Source organism: Pipistrellus kuhlii, unplaced genomic scaffold (genome assembly GCF_014108245.1).
Source record: "Pipistrellus kuhlii isolate mPipKuh1 unplaced genomic scaffold, mPipKuh1.p scaffold_m20_p_14, whole genome shotgun sequence".
NCBI lineage: Eukaryota > Metazoa > Chordata > Mammalia > Chiroptera > Vespertilionidae > Pipistrellus > Pipistrellus kuhlii.
The window spans coordinates 11201534-11222716 of record NW_023425449.1 but is presented as its reverse complement, the minus strand read 5'-3'; the positions used below and the strand labels follow the sequence as shown (position 1 = coordinate 11222716).

The following is a 21183-nucleotide window of genomic DNA, read 5'->3' as shown; positions in this document are numbered from 1 at the left end:
CAGTAAACAGTGTAGTGCACATAACAATTTATCTATATGACAATTGGGTATATAATGTACCGAAGGGAAGAGGGAGGGATTGAAGTAGATTAACAAGGCTCTAAGACTTTTCCTAACAAGACATCTAAAGGCTGAGGAAGGTACATGATAGCATTGAAAAAGAAGACTTGTTTTTGAGTCAGAAAACTTGTATTTAGGTGGCAGTTTTGTCACCTACTATATGGGTAATTTTGGCTAAGTGAACCTCTCTGAATTACTTTCTCTTTAATAAAAATGGAAATAATAATAGAACCTCAGCATCTCCATGATTGAAATCATCTGTGTGAAAGTTCTTAGGGGAAAAAGTACAGAGCTAGGAGTAACTAACTCTTTAGCAAGTAGGTTACAGTAAGTGATAGGTTTTTGGATACATTTTCAAGTCATAATTTGTGCTAACTTTTTAATACATGCCTCATAGATTTGACTAACCCAGTGTATTCATCAGAAAACCAAAGGGGAAAAATAATGATAATACTATGTTAGTGAACAAAATAATCATAGAAAATGGCATTTCTTATTTACTTTTTTTTCCTACTGCCTTTACAGAAGAGCCTTGAACTTAGGAATTCTTCGTGACCCTGGATCAGAAATTGAAGATAGACAATACCAAATTGACCTGCAGTCTATCAATATTGGTACTGCGCAGTGGGATCAGCTAAAACCAGAGAAGGAAACTGGCACAGGAGGGGTGCTAACAGAGAGCGAGAGAAACTCTCAGAACCCAGCCCTGGAATGGAACATGGCCAGCAGGTAGGAAGTGATGGAGAAACTAGCCGCACTTGGTATATTTCCTTGCCAGACAAGCTGGTGATATCATCTTAAGTGTGCCCAACCTGAAGGTTTTAGTATTGCTTCTGCATTGCATGACAAACATAAGATATAGTTTGTTAATTGAATTTCATGATTTTACTTGGAAATCTATTAGTCCTACTATTACACTGTAATTATTGCAAATTTAAGATTGTGCTAGCATTTGTTTAAACCTTGCTCTTTGCTGAAAGGTTCCACTTCAGGCTAAGTTTACAGTCACATTTTCCCTTGAAATCCATTGTATTCAAGGTCAGATTTTGTTTTAAGTTTCTGCTTTCTGCTTATAATAATAAGAGAAGTGCTTGCTTTGGCAGCACACATAATAATAAGAGGAGAAAAGCAAAAATGACACTGGTGTTTATTTAAAGTTCATTTTAACCAAAGGCAGGTATGTTCACAGGAAAATGTAAAATGGAATTAGTCCTGACTGTAAGCTGTCAGATTTGTAGAGCAATTGCCATCTTACCTGGGCTATTTGAGGTTCTTATCAGGACAGAATTGTTTGCTAGAAGGAAGGTATTGGTCATTAAAGACACTTTTATATTGTAAAAAGTATACATTGTGTGTTGTAATCAGTTTTTATGATGTAAGAAAGTGTTAGTTATTTTTCACTGTTTTTATTTTTAATTTATAAGGTTCAGTAATATCTGTTGCTGATAACATACCATGTTGATTTGTTAATTGGATTTCTTTAAAACACTTTGTATAGACTTTTGCAATGGTGATTGCTTTGGATTTCTGTCCCTTTAACACCGAAGCTGTATTTATCCAAGTCTTGGCATTAATAATAGTGATAACACCAATAATATATTATGTAATACTTATCACTTTACCTAATTTCACAATAATGATAGAGGTAAGAACTGTTTTCCCTAATTATGCATGGAGTAACTAAGGGCTAGACAAGATAAGTGATTTGCCTAAAACCAAATATTCCCTGGTAGTCAAGACCCCTAACAGGCTCTTCATTTTCAGGTGCCCACAGTCTTTTCTATCATCATGTGCTCTATTCATAATGAACTTCTTTTAGCTTCCTTCAGACAGATCATCTCTTGCTTTTAGGCTTTTGTATGTGATCTTCTCTTTGCTAGGAACTCTCTTAACCCACCCTTTTCATTTGCCTCCTCAACTCTCAGAGCAGGCCTCATGTTTTCCAGGAAGTCTTCCCTGAGCCTTAAGGAGAGAAGATTAGGTTCTGGGCTCTTATGGTATTTAGCATATTTAATTTTAAGAAAGATAGTTATCTTATTGTCTAGGTCTCAAGGACAGAGATCATCACCATCCTTTCCATTGATTCATTCCTAGCACTTAGTGCTTTCATGCTATAAAATGAATAATTATACCCTTCATGGACAGGTGATTAAGTGTGCCTCTAAGGAAGAGTAAAAAATATTCATGTAAAAAACCTCGCACAGATGACAGAGGTACATTGAGGAGAGAGGAGCAATCATTGAGCCAGCAGCAGGTGCAGTCTGGAAGCTGGGGGGAAAGCATATTTTGGTCTTGAAGAGAGGATCTTGGTGCATACCACACATCCAGCACACCAGTCCTGACCTCTAAACATCATATGATATCCACCAGGATCACGTTCCCTCATTCCTCCGCTTCACTCAGATGTAGATAGAACCAAATTTAAAAATTTACAAGTCATCATTTCTTCCAAACCACAAATTCTGTCATCAACAAAGATGAGCCTAATTTTCTCAGGAAACTTTATGATCATCTAAGCCTTAATTATATCTCTCCTATTCTTTCCTCAGTTTATTTAATAAACTGTGTGTATGTATTATATTTTAATTGATTGAAATTCACATAACATAAAGTTAACCATTTAAAGTAAACAATTCAATGACATTTTATTAATTTGCAATATTTTGTAACCACCACCTCTATCTACTACTACCAGCTCTATCCAGATGCTAATATTTTCTTCCCCCCTTTACCTATTAAGTAGTTTCTCTGCATATTTTGCCATCCTCGTGTTCTCCTGGCTGCCACCAATCTGGTTTGTCTCCATGGTTTTATCTATTCTGGATATTTCATATAAAACATGATTTTTTTTATTTGACTCATTCATTAAACACAATGTTTTGGAGGTTAACCCACTTTGTAGAATGTGTCAGTACTTAATTGTTTTTCATAGCTGTTGGTCAGTAGGGCCAGTAGTCAGGAAAAAGAGCTTGTTACAAAGCCAGGAAGAGTGGGGATAAGCTGGAACCTGTCAGCACCTCCGCATCGGAATCTCACTGCATTTAAAACAGCGTGACTTTAAGGGTATATTGGCTACCATTTCCTTTACACCTTCCAAATCTCATACAAAATTCGCTCTGAACTTGGAACCATTCATATTAGCAACTTGTTACAGGATAAAACCACCACAAGAAGCTAAGTGAGGAGGTTTCTTGGCTTGTACAATAGCACTTCAAATAGAGCTCAGTGTAGAATGCCAGTTTGCTTTCTCTTAGTAAAAATCAACTACTTTTCTTTAACTTGATGCTCTGACTCCTTACATTTAATGCTAAAGTTTGTTGTTAATCACTTTTTTCCACCTTTTTCTCTTAGCAACCATTTTTACTACATCTGGGCTTATTTTATAATCTGAGGAAATGAAGTGTTGAGAACTAAAACAACCTATACTGATGTCTGCCATATGCAGGTTACACATTCAAATCACTATTGCTGTTTCACATGGTGATTAGTCCTCTGGGTGTGTGGCAATGGGAGATGAAAAGTTTATTTTGTAATTTTGTGAAAATTTACAAAATAACATTAATTCTCTGAATTAATGTTAATATAATTTTCCTGTTTATATTATTTAAAGATTTAATTTGAATAAACTTAGTTATAATTATACTTAAAAAATAAATCATGTAGTTTTTATCACAATACTTTGTTTTTGTCCCTATCATACTACCTGTGTTTGATTTTCCTGAGTAATTTTTCTTTCAAATTTCATTGTCAGAGAAATAGTTACAGCATATTCATTTGTTTAAATACGATATGCAGGTATCAATTACATATACTACTCTGTAGACCTTTCCTACCTCCCCCCTACATAGGATATTTTTAAATCATTGTTACTTTGCTTGCTTTTAGCAAGCTGAATTTGAATTTGACACATTCCTAAAATCAATCGTCCTATGCTTCACAGGATTGGTAAGATTGAACTTGTGTTGACATTGAAGTCCCTGAAGCATATATTGTTGGCTTAATTCTGAGAGATTGTGACCATTTTATCTGTCTTTGATCTCTTGTTTTTATTTTTTGAAGTAAAGTTATTTACCCAAATGTTCACAGGAGCCCTTGCCTATTTGATTTGTGATTAATCATGTATGAACTTCTTCCAGAATTGTACCTGAAATCATTAACAGGCATGTGGCATAAAAGCATTTTCTTTTCTTTGTTCTTACTATTCACTGAAAACCATCACCTTTTTTCCCCTTTTCTTTTCAAAAAAATTTACTGATTGCTTTTAGAAAGAGGAGAGAGAGGGAGGGAGAGAAAGAGAGAGAGAGAGAGAGAGGGAGGGAGAGAGGAAGGAAGAGAGAGAGAGAGAGATTTGTTGTTCCATTTATTTATGCATTTCTTGATTGATTCTTGTATATGCTCTGACTAGGAATCTAACCCTCCTACAACCTTGGTGTAATTGGGAGGACACTCGAACCAACTGAGCTACCTGGTCTGGGCCAATCCATCACTTTTGTCTTATTAATTTGTGAAAATATCAAGCTAATACCTAAGCAGAATTATATAAGTTAGTCTGAGTCCCATACCTCATTGATTAAAGACAGGCTTGAATAATTGTATTATTTTTTAAGAGAGATTTTTATTTATTTATTAATTTATGCTTTCAAATGTGCTGTTTGTCATTTTTAATTCTGTATTTTTAGTGTAATATGTTGGAAGCCTTAGTAATGTTTTTCTTAGTCTTTCATATTATGTAATTTTTGAAGCATGGTTCTTAAATTGCTTAAATATTACCCATAAAGTCAGACCCAAATGTATGGAAAGTGGGCAGAAGAACCTTAATGTAAATATGCTGAGCCCCCCCAAAATGACCACTGACTTCCTAAACTCGTGTTTTCATGAGTGCATGTGGCTTATCATTATGCCTTCTTGATTAGTAACACTTTCAGAAACCATACTTTTCCTTATTTGCAATCTACTTCTCCCAATAAAATGGCTCTTGTTAACACATATAATTACTTCTTGTTATTTGATTTGAACCTTATAATTGTCAATGTTTTTTGTCCTCAAAGAGGATTTTATAAGTTTCTGTGGGCTTAATTAACCCTCTAAGTTAGATGATAGTACAAACCACTCTACTATTTCTTTGTTTCTATGGACAATGTAAAGATATATTAAGTCATTGTCATATTAGAGTATATCAAAGAAATATTTCTTTCGGATTTCTTTTCAAGCTTATTTTAATATATTCTATCATACACGAGTAGCTGTTTCAGCAAGATGTGTCTAATTGTGGATTTTATGATGTTTATCTGAACCAGGAATCATTTTGCTTACTAAATCTGTATATCCCTATATTTCATCACTTCAGAAAAATTTTGTCATTATTTCTTTAATATTATTGCTTTTTCTTTCTTTCTATTCTCTCATTTCGGAAAGGCAATTAAATATGTCAGACTTGCCTCTTTACTAGTAACTTTTATTTTAAACTTCCCGTTTTTAAATTTACTTTACTAAATTCCTGGAGTTTTCTCAAAACTAAATGCTAATTCACCAGTTTTTCTTAAACAATCTAAAGAACTATTTATTCATCTATTATATATTTAATTTTAATAACTATATTTTTCTCCTTAGTTGTTTTTCAAATTAGTTTTGCATTTCTTAATCATGTTTTTATTCCACCCTATATATCTTTAATAGTTTTCAACAAATTGATTTTATTGTCCCTATATGGTAATTACATTATCAGAAGTTCTCAACAATGAATTTGATGATGGAGTTGACTTCTCCTCTTACTAATAAGAATAATTTTTGTGGGACATATATAATAGTCTGTGATTAGGAGCTTCTCTTCAGTGGTCTTTGTCCCTGAGAACCCTTTTTGTCAGTTTGTGATTTTTGTCATACATATTGTAGTTCAAAGACTTTTACGAATTTAATAAAACTTATTCTTGAAAAATAGTGCAATGGCTAACAATTCTGTTCTTTATTTTATTTTTTAGTATACGACGACATCAAGAAAGAAGAGCAATCATGACTCCCATTTTAACAGATTTTTCTGTTCGAATAACTGGAGCACCTGCCATCATTTTCACCAAAATAATTTCTCCAGAAAATATGCACACTGAGGTTAGAGCATAATTTAGGTCTCATTTTAGTCTGAATAATGGAGCAGCTCCTCTTTGTGTGTTAGAGTTTTTCATATTTTCAGAGCACAGAATATCAAAGTAGCTTATTAATTTACTATTGCAGCTATTATTGAGCACTTTCTAGTACTGTTCACTTACTGCTTTTACATAATAACCTGTTCAATCCTCATAATAATTACATTTGCTTCTCCTATTGTCCTCATTTTACAGATGGGAAAACTGAAGCATAAAAAACTAATCCAAATAACTTGTCCAAATTTTCACAGCTAGTAAATGGCGAGCATGCTATGAACCCAAATAGTCTGGCTTCAGACTATACACAACCTGTACACCCTCTTTCTAATGAAAGCAACAATATTACTGACAGATAATTTAGAGTTCTCAAATGGATTGCCTTACATAGTCTTCACAACTTTCTATGAGATAGATATTATTAGTATCCATGTTTTATGAAGGAGGAAACAGCAAAAGAAATGAGGTTACTTGACTTGATCCAATTGGTGGGTCCAGGTTTCAAGTCTGATCACTGTGTATGAGTGACTCCACGCCAAGAGCAGAAATGTAATAATAATGTAGTTCATAACTTTAAAAACCTCGTCATAGTACAAAGATTCCGAAAATTTATATGGAATCACAAGAGATCCCAAATAATTGTAGGAATCTTGAGAAAGAACAAAGTTGGAGTGTCACACTACCTGACATCAAAATATACTATAAAGCATTAGTAAACAAAACAACATGGTATTGGCACAATACCAGGCATATTGATCAATGGAACAGAATAGGAGCACAGAAATAAACCCACCCATTTATGGTCAATTAATACTTAACACAGGAGGCAAGAACATCTAATGGGATAAAGATAGTCTTTTCAATAAACGGTGTTGGGAAAATTGGACAGATCCATGCAAAAAATGGAACTAGATGACCAAATTATACCATACATAAAGTTAAACTCAAAATGGATTAAAGATTTAAATGTCAGTTGTGAAACCATAAAAACGTCAGAAGAAAACATAGGTAGTAAACTCTCTGACATTTCTCTTAGCAAGGAAATACTCATGCACTGTTGGTGGGAATGCAGATTGGTGCAATATGGAGTTTCCTCAAAATATTAAAACTTGAACTGCCTTATGACCCAGTGAATGACTTCTGGATATATGTCTAGAGGAAACCAAAACGCTAATTCAAAAGAATGTGTGCATCCCTATGTTCTTTACAGCATTATTTACGATAGCCCAACTATGGAAGGAGTCTAAATGTCCATCAGTAGACTGGTGGATAAAAGAGCTGTGGCACATTTACACAATGGAATACTATGCAGCAATAAAAAAGAAAGATCTCTTACCCTTTGAGACAGCATGGAGGGACCTGAATAGTATTGTGTTAAGTGAAATAAGTCAGTTAGAAAAAGACAAGCACTATATGATTTCAGTAACATGTGGAATCTGAAGAACAAAATAAATGAACCAACAAAATTTAAACAGATTTGATATGTACAGAGACAGTTCTGTACATATCAAATGGTTGCCAGAGGGAAGAGAGTTGAGGGACTGGGTAAAAAGGTTAAGAGATTAAGAACTACAAATTCGTAGTACAAAATTGTCATGGAGATAGAAAGTACAGGGAATATGGTCAATATAACTATAATATTGACTGTGTATTGTGCCAGGTGCATACTGGAAATATTGTGAAGTATAAAATTATCTGACTATTATACTATGCAGAATGCCCAAAACTAATACAAAATAATATTGAATGTAAACCATAAAAAAATTCTTCATAGAAATTTGTTACACTGAGAACTTTTATAAATTTTTGATCACTTAAAAGCGGTTATGAAAAGTTCAGAGAAATTAGGTACAAATTAAATATAGCAATCCAAGCTACTATAATTTTCCATTCTTTCTCTAAATTTTTATAAACAATATTTTTGTATATGTTATCTTATTTGATATTTGTAATAGCCCTAAATGGAAAGATAGCTTAGATATAGTGTCTTATATATCCACAGAAGTTATATAAAAATTAAATCTAATATATTACAATTACCTAGTAACACAATTATTTTAAAATACAGGAATATATTCCTTTTCATCAGTACCTGAAGAATAAAATAAGATTTCTAACTATAATAAGTAAACACAAGCTACTTGTAGGGAAAAGGTTTTTTTTAACAACAACAAAAAGGGATAATCATTTTTGACATGCTGTTCTTTATGACTTTATTGAAACCTGCTCTAAGCTGTTTAGTTTGTCTTTGGACCAGTCATAAGTCTCCTTAAATCCATTCCCTTGGATGACACTAATATGGAGAAGGTTTGTGGATGTTTCCAAGCTTTTGAACATTGTCCACATACACTTCATGACCAGAGGCAGGACTTCTGCTTGTTAAAGGAAGCTTCTGGGTCGTTTTTCATTTCTGTTTTCCTTCTCTGAATGACTTCCCAACAAAGAATGTTCAAGTGACTCAGTTATGCAAAGCAGCACCAGTCAAGTAGTGGACATCTCCCTAGCGCTGCCAAGATTTTAGCAGTTTGAAGTTAAATTAATTAGGCTCGCTGTTTTTGGCTTCAGCGCTGTGTTTTGTTATAAGTCATTTGGAATGTAGCCTTTGGAGAGTACTCAGACCATACCACTTGTGATTGTAATTGCCTGCCTACGATTGCCTGTTTACATCTGTCTGCTCAGCCAGATTGTAACCTCCTCAAGAGCAGGTTGCCCCTCAAGGTCAACCTTATTCTCTGTGATATTCCTACCTCTCCAGTAGAGTACGTGGTCATTAGGAGGTGCTGAGTAAATATTTGTTGGTTTGAATGAATGAACAAGACTATGCTAACGTCCCCCATCATCCCTTATTGAAACAATGAGATATGAAAATGCCAAATGTATATGAAATAGTGAAAAATTCTTACTGTTGGTTTGTTGTGCTATAACTAGCAAACAGCCTGATGCACAGCAGGCCCTTATAAATGTTTATTAAATTAATCCATTAAACTGTGTCGAGTGGCCGGGCTCACCATCTCTGCTGTTCTCATTAACAAATGAACTTGGGTCCACTGAGAATTCATCAATGTTGTAAAGGTCAAATAAGTAAGAATGATGAATTATCATCTAATGGCTATCATGTTTCTTTATCTGTATTCAACCTTTTTTTTTTTCCTTCAGGAGATTTTAGTGTGTGGCCATTCCTTGGAAGTGAATATAACCACAAACCTGGATTTTTTCCTGAGTGTGGCTCAAGTTCAACTCTTACATCAGTTAATAGTAGCAAATATGACTGGACTGGAACCCTCAAGCAAGGCCACAGAGGTAACCATTCCCTGATTTTGATTAGGCCTACTGCGTTTGTGCCAACTTCACATTCATGATAGGAAAAGCAAATTAAATGCTTTCTGCTAATTATTCTATACTTAATTTTATTCAAAAGGTGGTCATAAATCATTTTGGATTGGTATTCTTTACTTTTGAAATTTGTTTGGTCTCCTTTCCTATAATTTATCATGCATCTTTGTAAAATTGCTGTGGCCTAGCTTCAGAAAAGCCTCCGTTAAAAACATGATTTTATTACCCTGTTGCAGTTTTTAAAGCACAATGCAAGAAATCCTGGTGTAGTTTTTCCCTCGCTCAGATACATTAAAGGAATCTGGCCTCTTTTGGAAGTGAACTATGTAGGAGTACTATGGGAATATCTTCAATAAATAACTTCTACAGTGTTCGTTTCCCAGGCTTAGTGAAGAATGGACACAATCATAAAAGTTGAATGCCTGCCTAGAATGTTAATTCTGACCTGGTGTTCCTTGGAAGCCTGCATTGTTAACCACAAAGCATGTCCCATGAAACAAAGAAAGCTGCTTGTTAGATGCTTCTCAAGATATGCTTTCTTTGCTTTCGTTTCCATACTTCTATGATCATATCTGTGCTTAGAGTAAATCGTCTATAGAAACTCAAGAGAAGAAACTGTTTATCTATGAAAAAGTCATTCTTTTGTCGGGAGTTATGCACAAGGCTCTAAGTTCTATTTACTCAGGAGGGAGTGAAGGAAAAGGTATTCACTGAGAGCCACTTGATGCTAGGCAGTGTGCCAAGTGTTTTTCATGTGCGTGGACTACTCGTGTATCTTCAAGCACGTTATTCCAGCCACCCTCTGAGGGAGAGGGGGCTCTATCACCATTTTACAGATTAGCATCTTGGGGCTCAGAGACAGTGCTTACTGATGTCACACGTATGGCAGTGAGCTTGGATCTGAGATCTTATTTAGGTCTTTTAAGTCTGTGCTCTTTCCATTCTGCCACAGTTCTTATACTATAATTGTTACATTCGTTTCTCAATCTTCTCTCTTAAAATTTTTTTTAAAATAAAACTTTTAACTTTCATAGGTGGATATTCTCCAACTAGATCATTTTTTTTTTTTTTTACCACCTGTGATTTATATTTGTTTATTATTTTTTTAAACAAGTCTATACAGCTATATATATTCTCCAGAATATTGATTTTTTTCAACATATGTTAGACAGTCCATAAGAATATAATAGCATGACATAAAAATAAGTAAAGCAGAAAATATTTCCCCATGGCATTTTTGATGAAGTGCTTGAAGCAAGCTGGCTAGAAAATAGTATTTTGCATTCTGTTCATTTCTGATGTGTTTAAGGAATTTACACAACTTAGCAAATTGATTCTTAACTATTAATAGTAGGCATTAGATTCTCTACTTCTAATGTCTACTATTAGTAGTATCTAATTTCAGTATAAAGGGACACTAAGAGTTAGATTAGTAACAACCCTTAGCTGAATGTTGAGTGGTCCCTCATAGTTCCATAAATGAACTAGGAGTTGTTTTTGATGTTTTAAAAACGTGTCTATGGTCCTTTGTTCCTTCTTGGAGATAATGTTAAAAGTTCAGCCGAAACTTTTTTGGCTCAGTGGATAGAGCATCGGCCTGCAGACTGAAAAGTCCCAGGTTTGATTCCAATCAAGGGCATGTACCTTTGTTCGGGAACATCCCCAGTAGGGGGTGTGCAAGAGGCAGCTGATCAATGATTCTCTCTCATCGATGTTTCTAACTCTCTATCCCTCTCCCTCTCTGTAAAAAATCAATAAAATATATTTTTTTAAAAAGTTCAGACTTTTTAAAAAATACACTGAAATACAATACAGACAATACACTGAAAACTGGTTGAGATAGTAAATTCTATTTTATGTGTAGTTTACCATAATTTAAAAGAAAAAAAGTATAGGCTTTAATGATGAGAACAATTGGCCCTGTCCCCAGCTTCAGTGGGATATGTCTGTGAAAATTTTAGTATTAAAAAAGACCTTCAGCCTGTCCCGTGCTGCTCAGTGGTCATGCATCAACCTGTGAACCAGGAGGACACGATTGGATTCCTGGTCAGGGCACATGCCCTAGTCGCCTGAGTGATCACCAGTAGGGGGTGTGCAGGAGACAGCTGATCTGTGATTCTCTCCCATTGTTGTTCTTTTCTCTCTCTCTCTCCCTTTCCCTTTCTCTCTTTGAAATCAATTAAAAAAAAAAAAAAAAAAAAAAGAAGACCTTCAGTGAAATAGAAGAATATTTTTCTATTCATAAATCATTTAGCACAACCCACCTCCAATAAAGCACATAAATATGTTTTTGTTACATAGAATACAATATATTTTTAAAGACCTGGTGACCTTTAAAACAACCACACTACTCTAATTTAAAAAAATTATTTTTGAGCTCTGGCTGGGTTGCTTAGTGGTTTGGAGCATTGTCCTGTGCACCAAAAGGTCATGGGTTTAATTTCCGGTCAGGGCACATATCCAGGCTGCAGGTTTATCCACCATAGGGGTGCATGCAGGAGTCAGCCAAATGATGTTTTTCTCTCACATTGATGTTTCTCTCTCTCCCCCTCTTCCTTCCTCTCTCTCTAAAATCAATGAAAACATATCCTCGGTTGAGGCTTTAAAGAAATCTTTTTGAGCAAAGGTCGGTTTGGCTCAGTGGTAGAGCGTCGGTCTGCAGACTGAAGGGTCCCAGGTTCGATTCCGGTCAAGGGCATGTACATCAGTTGTGGGCACATCCGTTTCTCTCTCATCAACGTTTCTAGCTCTTTATCTCCCTCCCTTCCTCTCTGTAAGAAATCAATAAAATATATTTTAAAAAAATCTTTTTGAGAGTTAAAGAAATAGGAAAATCAGTATAGCTGTGCTACTGGGGAAGGGGAGGAAGGAGTACGTGTTTGTTAAAAATGTGCACCATGACATTGTGAACATCTATTACTTCATAAAAATGATGAATTAATCATGGAAATCCCATTGATCAGGACTGTAGAAAGAACCCCGTGAATTACAGGCAAGTAAATGTCACATCTGTTCTAAGCTCACCAACTGATGGATGGTGTTAATATTTTTAGACAATCTTTGAAAAGCTTTTATTTGAAAGATTAATTTAAAAATGTATTCAAGAATGTGGCAGAGAGATTTTCGTTAGTAGAGTAAACATTCCAAACTTTAAACAAAGGGGAAGAAAGATGGACAAATTTTTGGAAACAGAAGTAAAAACAGTGGAACAATCTGAGGATTATTGCTAGGAGCAAACTTAAGATGAAACTTTCATGTACATAGCTCAGAGAGGAATTACTTCAGGTAATAAATGACCAACTGGTGGTTTAGGGAAATGCCTCCAACATTGATCAAAAATTTTCCAACACTTTTGCTCTGAAAAATGTACTTTATATGGAGTGAGGCTGTAGTGATTGATACACTTGGTTTACCCTTTCTAAGATGCTTTTCCTTCTTACAACATGGTTTTGTTCCCATAAAGTCCCAATTATATAAAAGTGGTATTAATTATATAATCATAAATTGATGCAATAAGAATAAACAAGGAACATATTTTAGTTACATGCACCAGTAAATGTCATGAAATATTTGAAAGAGATTGTGAATTGTGAATGAACAAAGAGTTAAAGGTCTTAATATGTTGACTCAGTTCTAATCAGTGAAATATAAAGTATTCTACAGATTTCTGGGAAAGTCTTGACTTTCTTCCTTTTCCTTGTTGGAATAAGGACAAGGGAAGTGACCGGGCATTTGTTACCATGTGATTACAAATATGAGGATAAAAGCCATACACCAAAAATAGCAAAATGAGCAGATAAAAAGATCCTGAGATGTGAGTGACATCATGGAGCCTCTGCAATCGGTCCTGGACTTTAAGTTATGAGAAGAAAATAAATAAATGATTAAACTACTAACATTTGGCTTCCTGTTACTTGAGGCCAAACTCCATCCTTACTGATACAGATACTTTCACAGTATTTAAGTTGGAAACCCTAGGAAAGTGCTGAGCACACCATAGAATTGGACACTGAGTACATGCTTGCACTATGAATTAATAAATAGATTGCTTAATTTATAGGTATTCCTATTCCTGTTCATTAAAATAGAAAAGATAAGATGTATATGGCATACACTTCAAAATAAATGGAAGAAATTGATGCTTTACTGTATTTTTCACGGAGACAGGCAGGGCACATAAATGCTAGGCTGAAAGGAGGAGGTAAGCAGGAATCCAGAGGAGTTGAGGTTTTAACTAACAAGAGAACAACTTCAGCAGGTTGTTCTCCTCAAAGCTCAGATCCATTTCAGGCCGACCTCTCAGGTGAACTCACACATTGATAGTAGGTATATCTTGAGACCTAAATAACATATATCGATAGTTACATTTTCCTCTATTCTCATATAAAAGAATATACTAGATTCAGTATAGTATCAGATTAAGCATTTCAGTTAGGATTTGAAATAACTGTAGCATATAATATCACACATTGTTTCCTATAATTTCTTTTAAAAAATACAATTTTAAAATTGACTAAAGAGATGGTAAGAGAACTAAGATTGCCCTGAGTTATGTTTATTTGGCTGTAGTAATTACTCTCTTATTCCTGAATCGCAAGTAATCATCTTATTAAGCCTACTTATAGAGGTAAGTAGGAGTAACACATGCTCATTTTCAAATCAACGTTTTAGAGTAAATAAAACTTTTGTAGCAAAATAGAAACCATATTTTAAGGGCAGAAAATGGAACCACATCATTGGGGATCTGAAGGTGGGAGTTCTTTGATCTACACACGACATATCCTGGAGAAGAATGAGAACAACTTATAACACTAATTGAGCATTTCTTCCTTTGCCTTTTCTCCTTCCTGCTCTTCCTTCTCCTCCTCCTCCTCCACCTCCTCCTCCTCCTCCTTCACGTAACCACTTGGTTTTAGGCATTTCCATAGCTTTCCTTTCCTTTCAGTCTCTGGTAATGACTCACTTGGTATCCTGCCCCAAGCATACTTGATACCTCTTTTTATACTCTCGTTTTGATAGCTAAAAATTATGTTTTTAAGCAAAATTTTATTTACAAGAAGTTTATTTTAGCCATCATAAAATCTGCAGTACTTGGTCAATGTTTCTTAAAATTTCTGAAGTAATGGATATTTCCACCAAAGTAAGGTTTATTTCCCTAGCCTTTTTGCTATTATTTATTGTATTTGGCTTCTCTACAATCATCCAAAGAATTACGAACTCCATGAAGCACTCACTATGTCCTGCTGTCAATGAAGCATGGTAAGGTTACATTTTTTAAAAATGCAAGCAGGTCAGAGCAGGTACATCTTCATTTCCAGTCAGCCCCTGTCCTTTCATTTCCAGTCAGCCCCTCTCATTTCTTCTCCCCAAGTCTCCTTCATCTGTTCTCCTCTGTTTATCTGTTTATTGCAGTTGCTTTATTAACTCCAAAGAATGTTAAAATGACACAGTGAACTTAGGTATAACCTTACAAGTGTTCAATTTGCCAGCCTTATTTACACATTTTTGTAGGTCTACTTGTGACTCTCAAGCACACTTTGGCATAGAGTTCTTTATTGTCATCAATTTCTTGTCATGCTTCTCTTTCGCAGTGACTCATATCCACAGTATGCATTTTTATAAAAAAGAACAAACAAAAAAATAAAAATAAAAACTTTATCTTTGAGAACACCCCAAAAGAAATCTATTGGGGTGAGGTAGTAGTGATTGTGGTGGCCATCCAATGGCTCTGGTCAACCTATTTACCTGTTGGATAATCGATCATAAAGAAACTAGCACATTTTTATTGTAGGGTATAGGGGCGCCTCCATCTTGTAGAGAGAAGAAGTCATCTTATCATGCTGTCTGTGTAATTGTGGTGAAACAGTGGTCCTCAGCATGTTACGATACGGGTCATGTGTAACATTTTGTATGGAAATAATAGGTCAGGTACTCCTTTACAAAAAGACTCACCCAAACTGTAATCTCAGCTGCTTCAGCTGTTTTTCTATCGTTACATGGGGATTTTCTCTTGGGTAGTAGAAACAGTTGTGTCAATTTACAGCACCTGGGAATTTAAAATGACCTTCGTTGGTCCACATAATTTTATCAATGACGCCATTGCCTTCTATTTCTTTATTCAGTACCATTTTGCAGAATTATAAGCTGTGATCAGGGTCATCCTCCGAAACCTAATCCATGAAGCAATCTTGGCCAATACATTTTCAAACCTAAATGTTGCATAGCATAACTCAAAGATCTACAGAAAATGCATAACTTCTATTGAAGTTCTTTGTTTTGCTTTGGAGGCGGGGCACTCTTCGTAAATACATAGCTCACTGACATTTCATTTTCCTGGGTGGTAATATTGACCAGTCAACCACTTCATGGACTATTATAGATGGACCCATTTTCATCAAATTTATTGCATATTCTAAAAATTGATGGTGTATTTAGTGAAGGTGTATAAAATTCTTCAGACCATTTCTATCAAACCTTTTCAGCATTCTCTATCTTCCAGTAATGTTTAGGTATCCACTTTCATTGGTCAATGGTTAAATTACTTATCATCATTACCTTCTGGTCTTCCATCTTTCAGAAGGAACTGAGTAAGGGAAATCAAAGTACCCTATCCCCAGTAGAAATAGTGAATCCAGCAAGGAATCGAGGAAGGAATAAAGTACGGGAGCTGGAATACTGAGCAGAAAGGCCGGCAACTCACCAAATCAGTCTTATACTGTTCTATGTTTATAGTTCATCCTGTTCATGCTAAGTCATAAGTCTTCTCTCTGACCTCGAATTCTCTCTTTAGTACCTGCTCCTTGCTCACATATTTTTTTTTAATTTCCAATGCTGTCTTTTAATACCATATTCCTTGTGACCTACAAAAATTGTATGTAAGGAAGAAAGCTCTAGGAAATTAGGTTATAATGAATTCCTTATTATCTTTTCAAATAAAAATATAGTAAACGATCTGGCTGTCCAAAATAATTGAGGGTCCAGGGTTTGCTTGCTATCTGATAAGCAAACTTCTGGGCTTTCAGTGCTACTGCATAAAAGAAACAACTTTTAAAAATATTAATGTCAGAACCATGGGAATTTATACAATTCTCATCTAAGATCTTACACATTTTAAAATTGCTTATTTCTAGAACTTTGGCTCTTCATCAAAGGTTTACTGCAGCAAATGACTAAAAATCCTCTCACGGAGCATAGAGGCATATAAAAATCAACACCAAAGCCTAAAACAACTTAGTCTTCCTTCTACCTTTTTATGATTACTAGTACTTGGCAAATGTGCCCTAGATATTTTCTACCTTTCTTTCTAAAAACTGGCCCATTCAGTAATGCACCTTTGGAAGACACAGAAATCTACTGGCAAAAGTGATTTCCAGTCATGTCACAGTGTCTGTTACTAAGGGAACTACCCAGAATCTGTAACTCTAGTAACACTTCCTGGGTGCTCCCTATGGGCCAGATGGTCTAAGTGTTCTATGGAACTAAACTTTTTAGTCCTCATATATTTAGTCCCCTTTGAGTTGGGGGCTCTTTTCCTCATATTGCACAGATATGGAAACAGGTTTCCCAAAAGTCCCATAACTTACCCAAGGTTACATAGCTAATAAGTATCAACATGAGGCTCCACTCCCCACTGATAATGTATTGGTTAAAAGAGCTATTGGCAGTAGTTCTGAGATCTAACTGGTATGGATGTGGTTGTTTATAGACAGAATTAATAATAATATAATTAAAAGTCATATAAATATAATTGTTCTCATAAAATTTACCTTTTATTGAGTGGCAGTGGTAAGCCATTGAAATATCTAAAAACGGGTGAGGAACATCTGGCCTGTGGATGGTATAAGGCCCAGGAAATCATTTAGTCTGGCCCTGCCAAGGCATTGGAGATGAGTTAATTTAATGTTTGACCAAATATAGCAGGTTAATATTTAAGTTGATAATTTTGAATGGCCCATGAATGATGTTATAAACACCATGTTTAAAATGTTATTAAAAAAAAGATTCCCCACCCCTAATATAAAACAGGAGCGTGATATGATCAGATTCACATTTGGAATAGGGGCAGATCATTAGGTAGAAAGAACCCTGGAAACTCTATATCAGTAAGATCCAGAAAAAGAGAGCCTGAACTGAAGCATTGTTTTAGAGAAGAAGAGGAAGAAAACCAATAATGAGCTAACTCTGCATTGGCTAGGAGGATGTACATAAGGAAAGCCCTAGGAATATAGATTATATACAATTCATTATTATTCTTTCTCAATAAGTATATAATAAATGAACTGGTTCATGGCTGCATGGATTGAAGGAGAGATAGTGCTCCAGACCATTATTTCCCTGCCTGTTCTGAGTGGCAAAGGGCCAGGACTCTCCTGCCACAGTATGTTTGGTTATAGGCTTCAGCTATTACTGCATCCGAAGGCCACAGAATGGATCCTCCTTGCACCTTCTTGAACTCTTGAGCAGCTCAGTATTTCATTGGTGCCCCTTAAATTAAAAAAAAAAAAAAATGTTGACTTGTCTGTTGTCTTTTTATGGATTCAAGACAGGGTTATTACTTATTTGTTTATTGAAAAGATAAAGATATTTAAATGTCACTGGGAAGGATTCATTTGTAAGAGAGGCTGAAGTATATGTGATAAGGAAAAATCAAGTGTGTAACTTTCCTACACTAATGAGAAAATAATATCCATGAATAAAAGTTGAGGGCTTGACATTAGGTCAAATGTTACCTTTTCTAATGTATTAGAAGGGAAAATAAGAGGATGGTCACAGATCTAAATAATGCAGGAGTTTAGTAGTAGGGAGTTGAGGGGTATCTATTTTATGAGTTCTTATCCCATGAAGTACCCTGTTTCCCCGAAAATAAGACAGTGTCTTATATTAATTTTTTCTCCCAAAGTTGCACTAGGTCTTATTTTCGGAGGATGTCTTATTTTCAGGGAAACACCGTAGGTGTCAGAACAACTATTAAAGAGTGGTACAGGGCTTAAAATTTTGAGATGAGGATGCTGCTTATTCTACTTAAATTTTAATTTTTTTTCCTAGTAAATATAGTTTGGGATCTGCAAAGATGCACACAAATAATCCTATATAATAAAAGCCTAATGTGCAAATGGTTGAATGACAGGTGAAACGACCAGTCACTATGACACCAACTGTCCACCAGCTTGCAGATGCTCAATGCAGGAGCTGCCCCAGTCCACAGGCCCCAGGTCAGCTAAGGCAGGTGCCAGCGGGAGCCCCCGATTGCCCCACCAGTTGCCTTGCAGACTGGCCCTGATCACTGGCCAGGCCTAGGGACCCTACCCATGCACTGATTTCATGAATTGGGACTCTAGTGGTAAAATAAAAAGATTTCCAAAAATTAAGACCAAATGAACAAAAACAACATAAATTTTGTTTACAAGCCCTGAACATCAGATCTGGCTCTTAACTTCCTGGCTGCCAAAACAAAAGGGAGATCTAGATACTAATAAGTTGCTTGAATGTTTTACTGATTTTTACAATGTATAGATACTTTCAAATAAATTTTTTTATTTTAGATTTACAGAAAAGTTACCAAAATAGTATAGAAAATTCTCATATGCCCTGCACTCCATTTTTTGAATAATTAACATCTTACATTAAATTATGGCACATTTGTCACAACTAATAAACCCATATTACTACATAATATTAACTCAAATCTATATTTAGACTTCCTTACTTTTAACAAAACAAAAAAAGTTACTAATTACTTTTTTGCTCCAGGATCCCCTTGAGGATACACTCCATTACATTGAGTTATGTTTGCATGGGCTGCTCTAGACCATGAGAGTTCCTCATACTTATTTTTGCTGACTGTAACAGTTTTACGGAGTACTGGTCAGGTATTTGTTAGAAAGTTCTTTTAGATTTGTTTAATGTTGAGTGGAGAGTATCTTTATAAGTCATTTGTATTACCCTGTTTCCCTGAAAATAAGACAGTGTCTTATATTAATTTTTTCTCCCAAAGTTGCACTAGGTCTTATTTTCAGGGGATGTCTTATCTTCCCATGCGCTAGGTCTTATTTTCGGAGGATGTCTTATTTTTGGGGAAACACAGTAGTTGGCCTTCACCTCACCTGTTAGTCTTGCACTGGGGTTTTTGATGACCTGAGAAAAAGCCCAAGACTGACCTCCAGTGGCAATCCGTGCTGCTGTCCAAGAAATAAATGGCTGTTTGTTGTCTTGAGATAAGCTGGAACCAGATAGTTGAGAAAAAGTAACACTCACTGCAAGGCAGTTTTTAGTTGATTATTTATTGGTAGTTAATAGCAAATCTCAACCTCTCAATGATATGAGTAGAGATGTTTCTTTCAAGAAGTTACCCCAAAATATATATTTTTTCTGTCCTTCTGAAATTTGAACCACTTGGAAAGAAAAACTGTCTTCATCATTGTCTATAGATAAGTGTAGTTCTGGATATAACTATTTCATAAATGTCTCTTCCACTTAAGTAATTTCTTCTTAATAATGCAATAAAATTTTTTAAGTCATTAATTTTAGTTTTCTTAAAATATTTCCTGAAGTTAACTTTCCCCCTTTTTCTTTTGTTTTCCCCCCAAAGCTTTCCCTCTCACAAAACCATATTCACATAAATTCAAAGAGACCTTTGCCCCATTAGTCTCAGAAGATGTTTGTCAACCTTTGGAATTTGGGTGTATACTATAGGGAAAAATCCTCTAATATTTTTAGCATTCTCCAGGGGATGGATCTAAGTTTTCTAGGATCTAAAGTTGGTCCTGTTTAAAAAAGAATGCAAACTATAAATACAAAGTTCAGTTCAAGACCTAGGGACCTATGCAAGCCAGAAATTTCTTACTAACAGTAAGTTGAAGCTGAAATTTCTTACTAACAGTAAGTCTTCTTAACCAGACTTGGATGAAAATTGACATTACCACTATATTAGTTTTCTATTGCTGCTGTAACCCATTACCACAAATGTAATAGCTTAGAACAACGTAAGTTTATTATCTTTAATTTCTTTAGGTCAGAACTCTGATACAAGTATCTCATTTGACTAAAATCAGGGTGAGCAGAGCTCCCTGTGTTTCTGGAGGTCTTAAGGAAGAAATCATTTACTTGCCTTTTCTGATTTCTGGAAGCCTCTTTCATTCTCTCCCTCCATCTTCAGTGCCAATAATGGTGGTTCAAGCCCTTATTACATCACATCCCTATGGCCCGTCTTCTGCCATTATATCTATCTCTAACCACAACAAGAAAGTTTCAGCTTTTAAGAACTCATGTGATTTGCTTCAGCAGGGTTCGGTGCCTGCAAAAAAGTGAAACTAGACCACATTCTTATACCATACACAAAAAAACCAACTCATAATGGATTGAAGACTTAAATATTAGACTCAAAGGCATATCCTAGAAGAAAACATATCCTATTCAAATATATCTTAGAAGAAAACATAGGCAACAAAATCTTGAACATTTCTCATAACAATATTGTTTCTGATATATTACCTCAGTGAAGGAAAATAAAAGATAAAATAAGCAAATGGGACTATATCAAACAGCAAAGGAAACCATCAATAAAATGAAGAGACTACTCACTAAATGGGAGAACATACTCACTAATGATACATCTGATAAGTGTTTAATATAAAAAATTATTAGGAACTTATAA

At 35.1% G+C, this 21183-nt stretch overlaps 1 protein-coding gene across 6 annotated transcripts in view; it reads left to right on the top strand.

Annotated features, from left to right (window-relative positions):
• VPS13B (vacuolar protein sorting 13 homolog B) overlaps window positions 1–21183 on the top strand; it is a 513325-nt gene that overhangs the window by 285711 nt on the left and 206431 nt on the right. For 5 of the 6 annotated variants that reach the window (XM_045581364.1, XM_036436747.2, XM_036436745.2 and 2 more), the window contains 3 exons: window positions 586–789; window positions 6039–6165; window positions 9354–9497. In XM_045581364.1, the coding sequence (XP_045437320.1) occupies window positions 586–789; window positions 6039–6165; window positions 9354–9497 (475 nt within the window). Of the gene's footprint in view, window positions 1–585; window positions 790–6038; window positions 6166–9353; window positions 9498–19280; window positions 19369–21183 lie in introns of those variants that run through there. The other variant, XM_045581366.1, reaches the window with a different exon arrangement.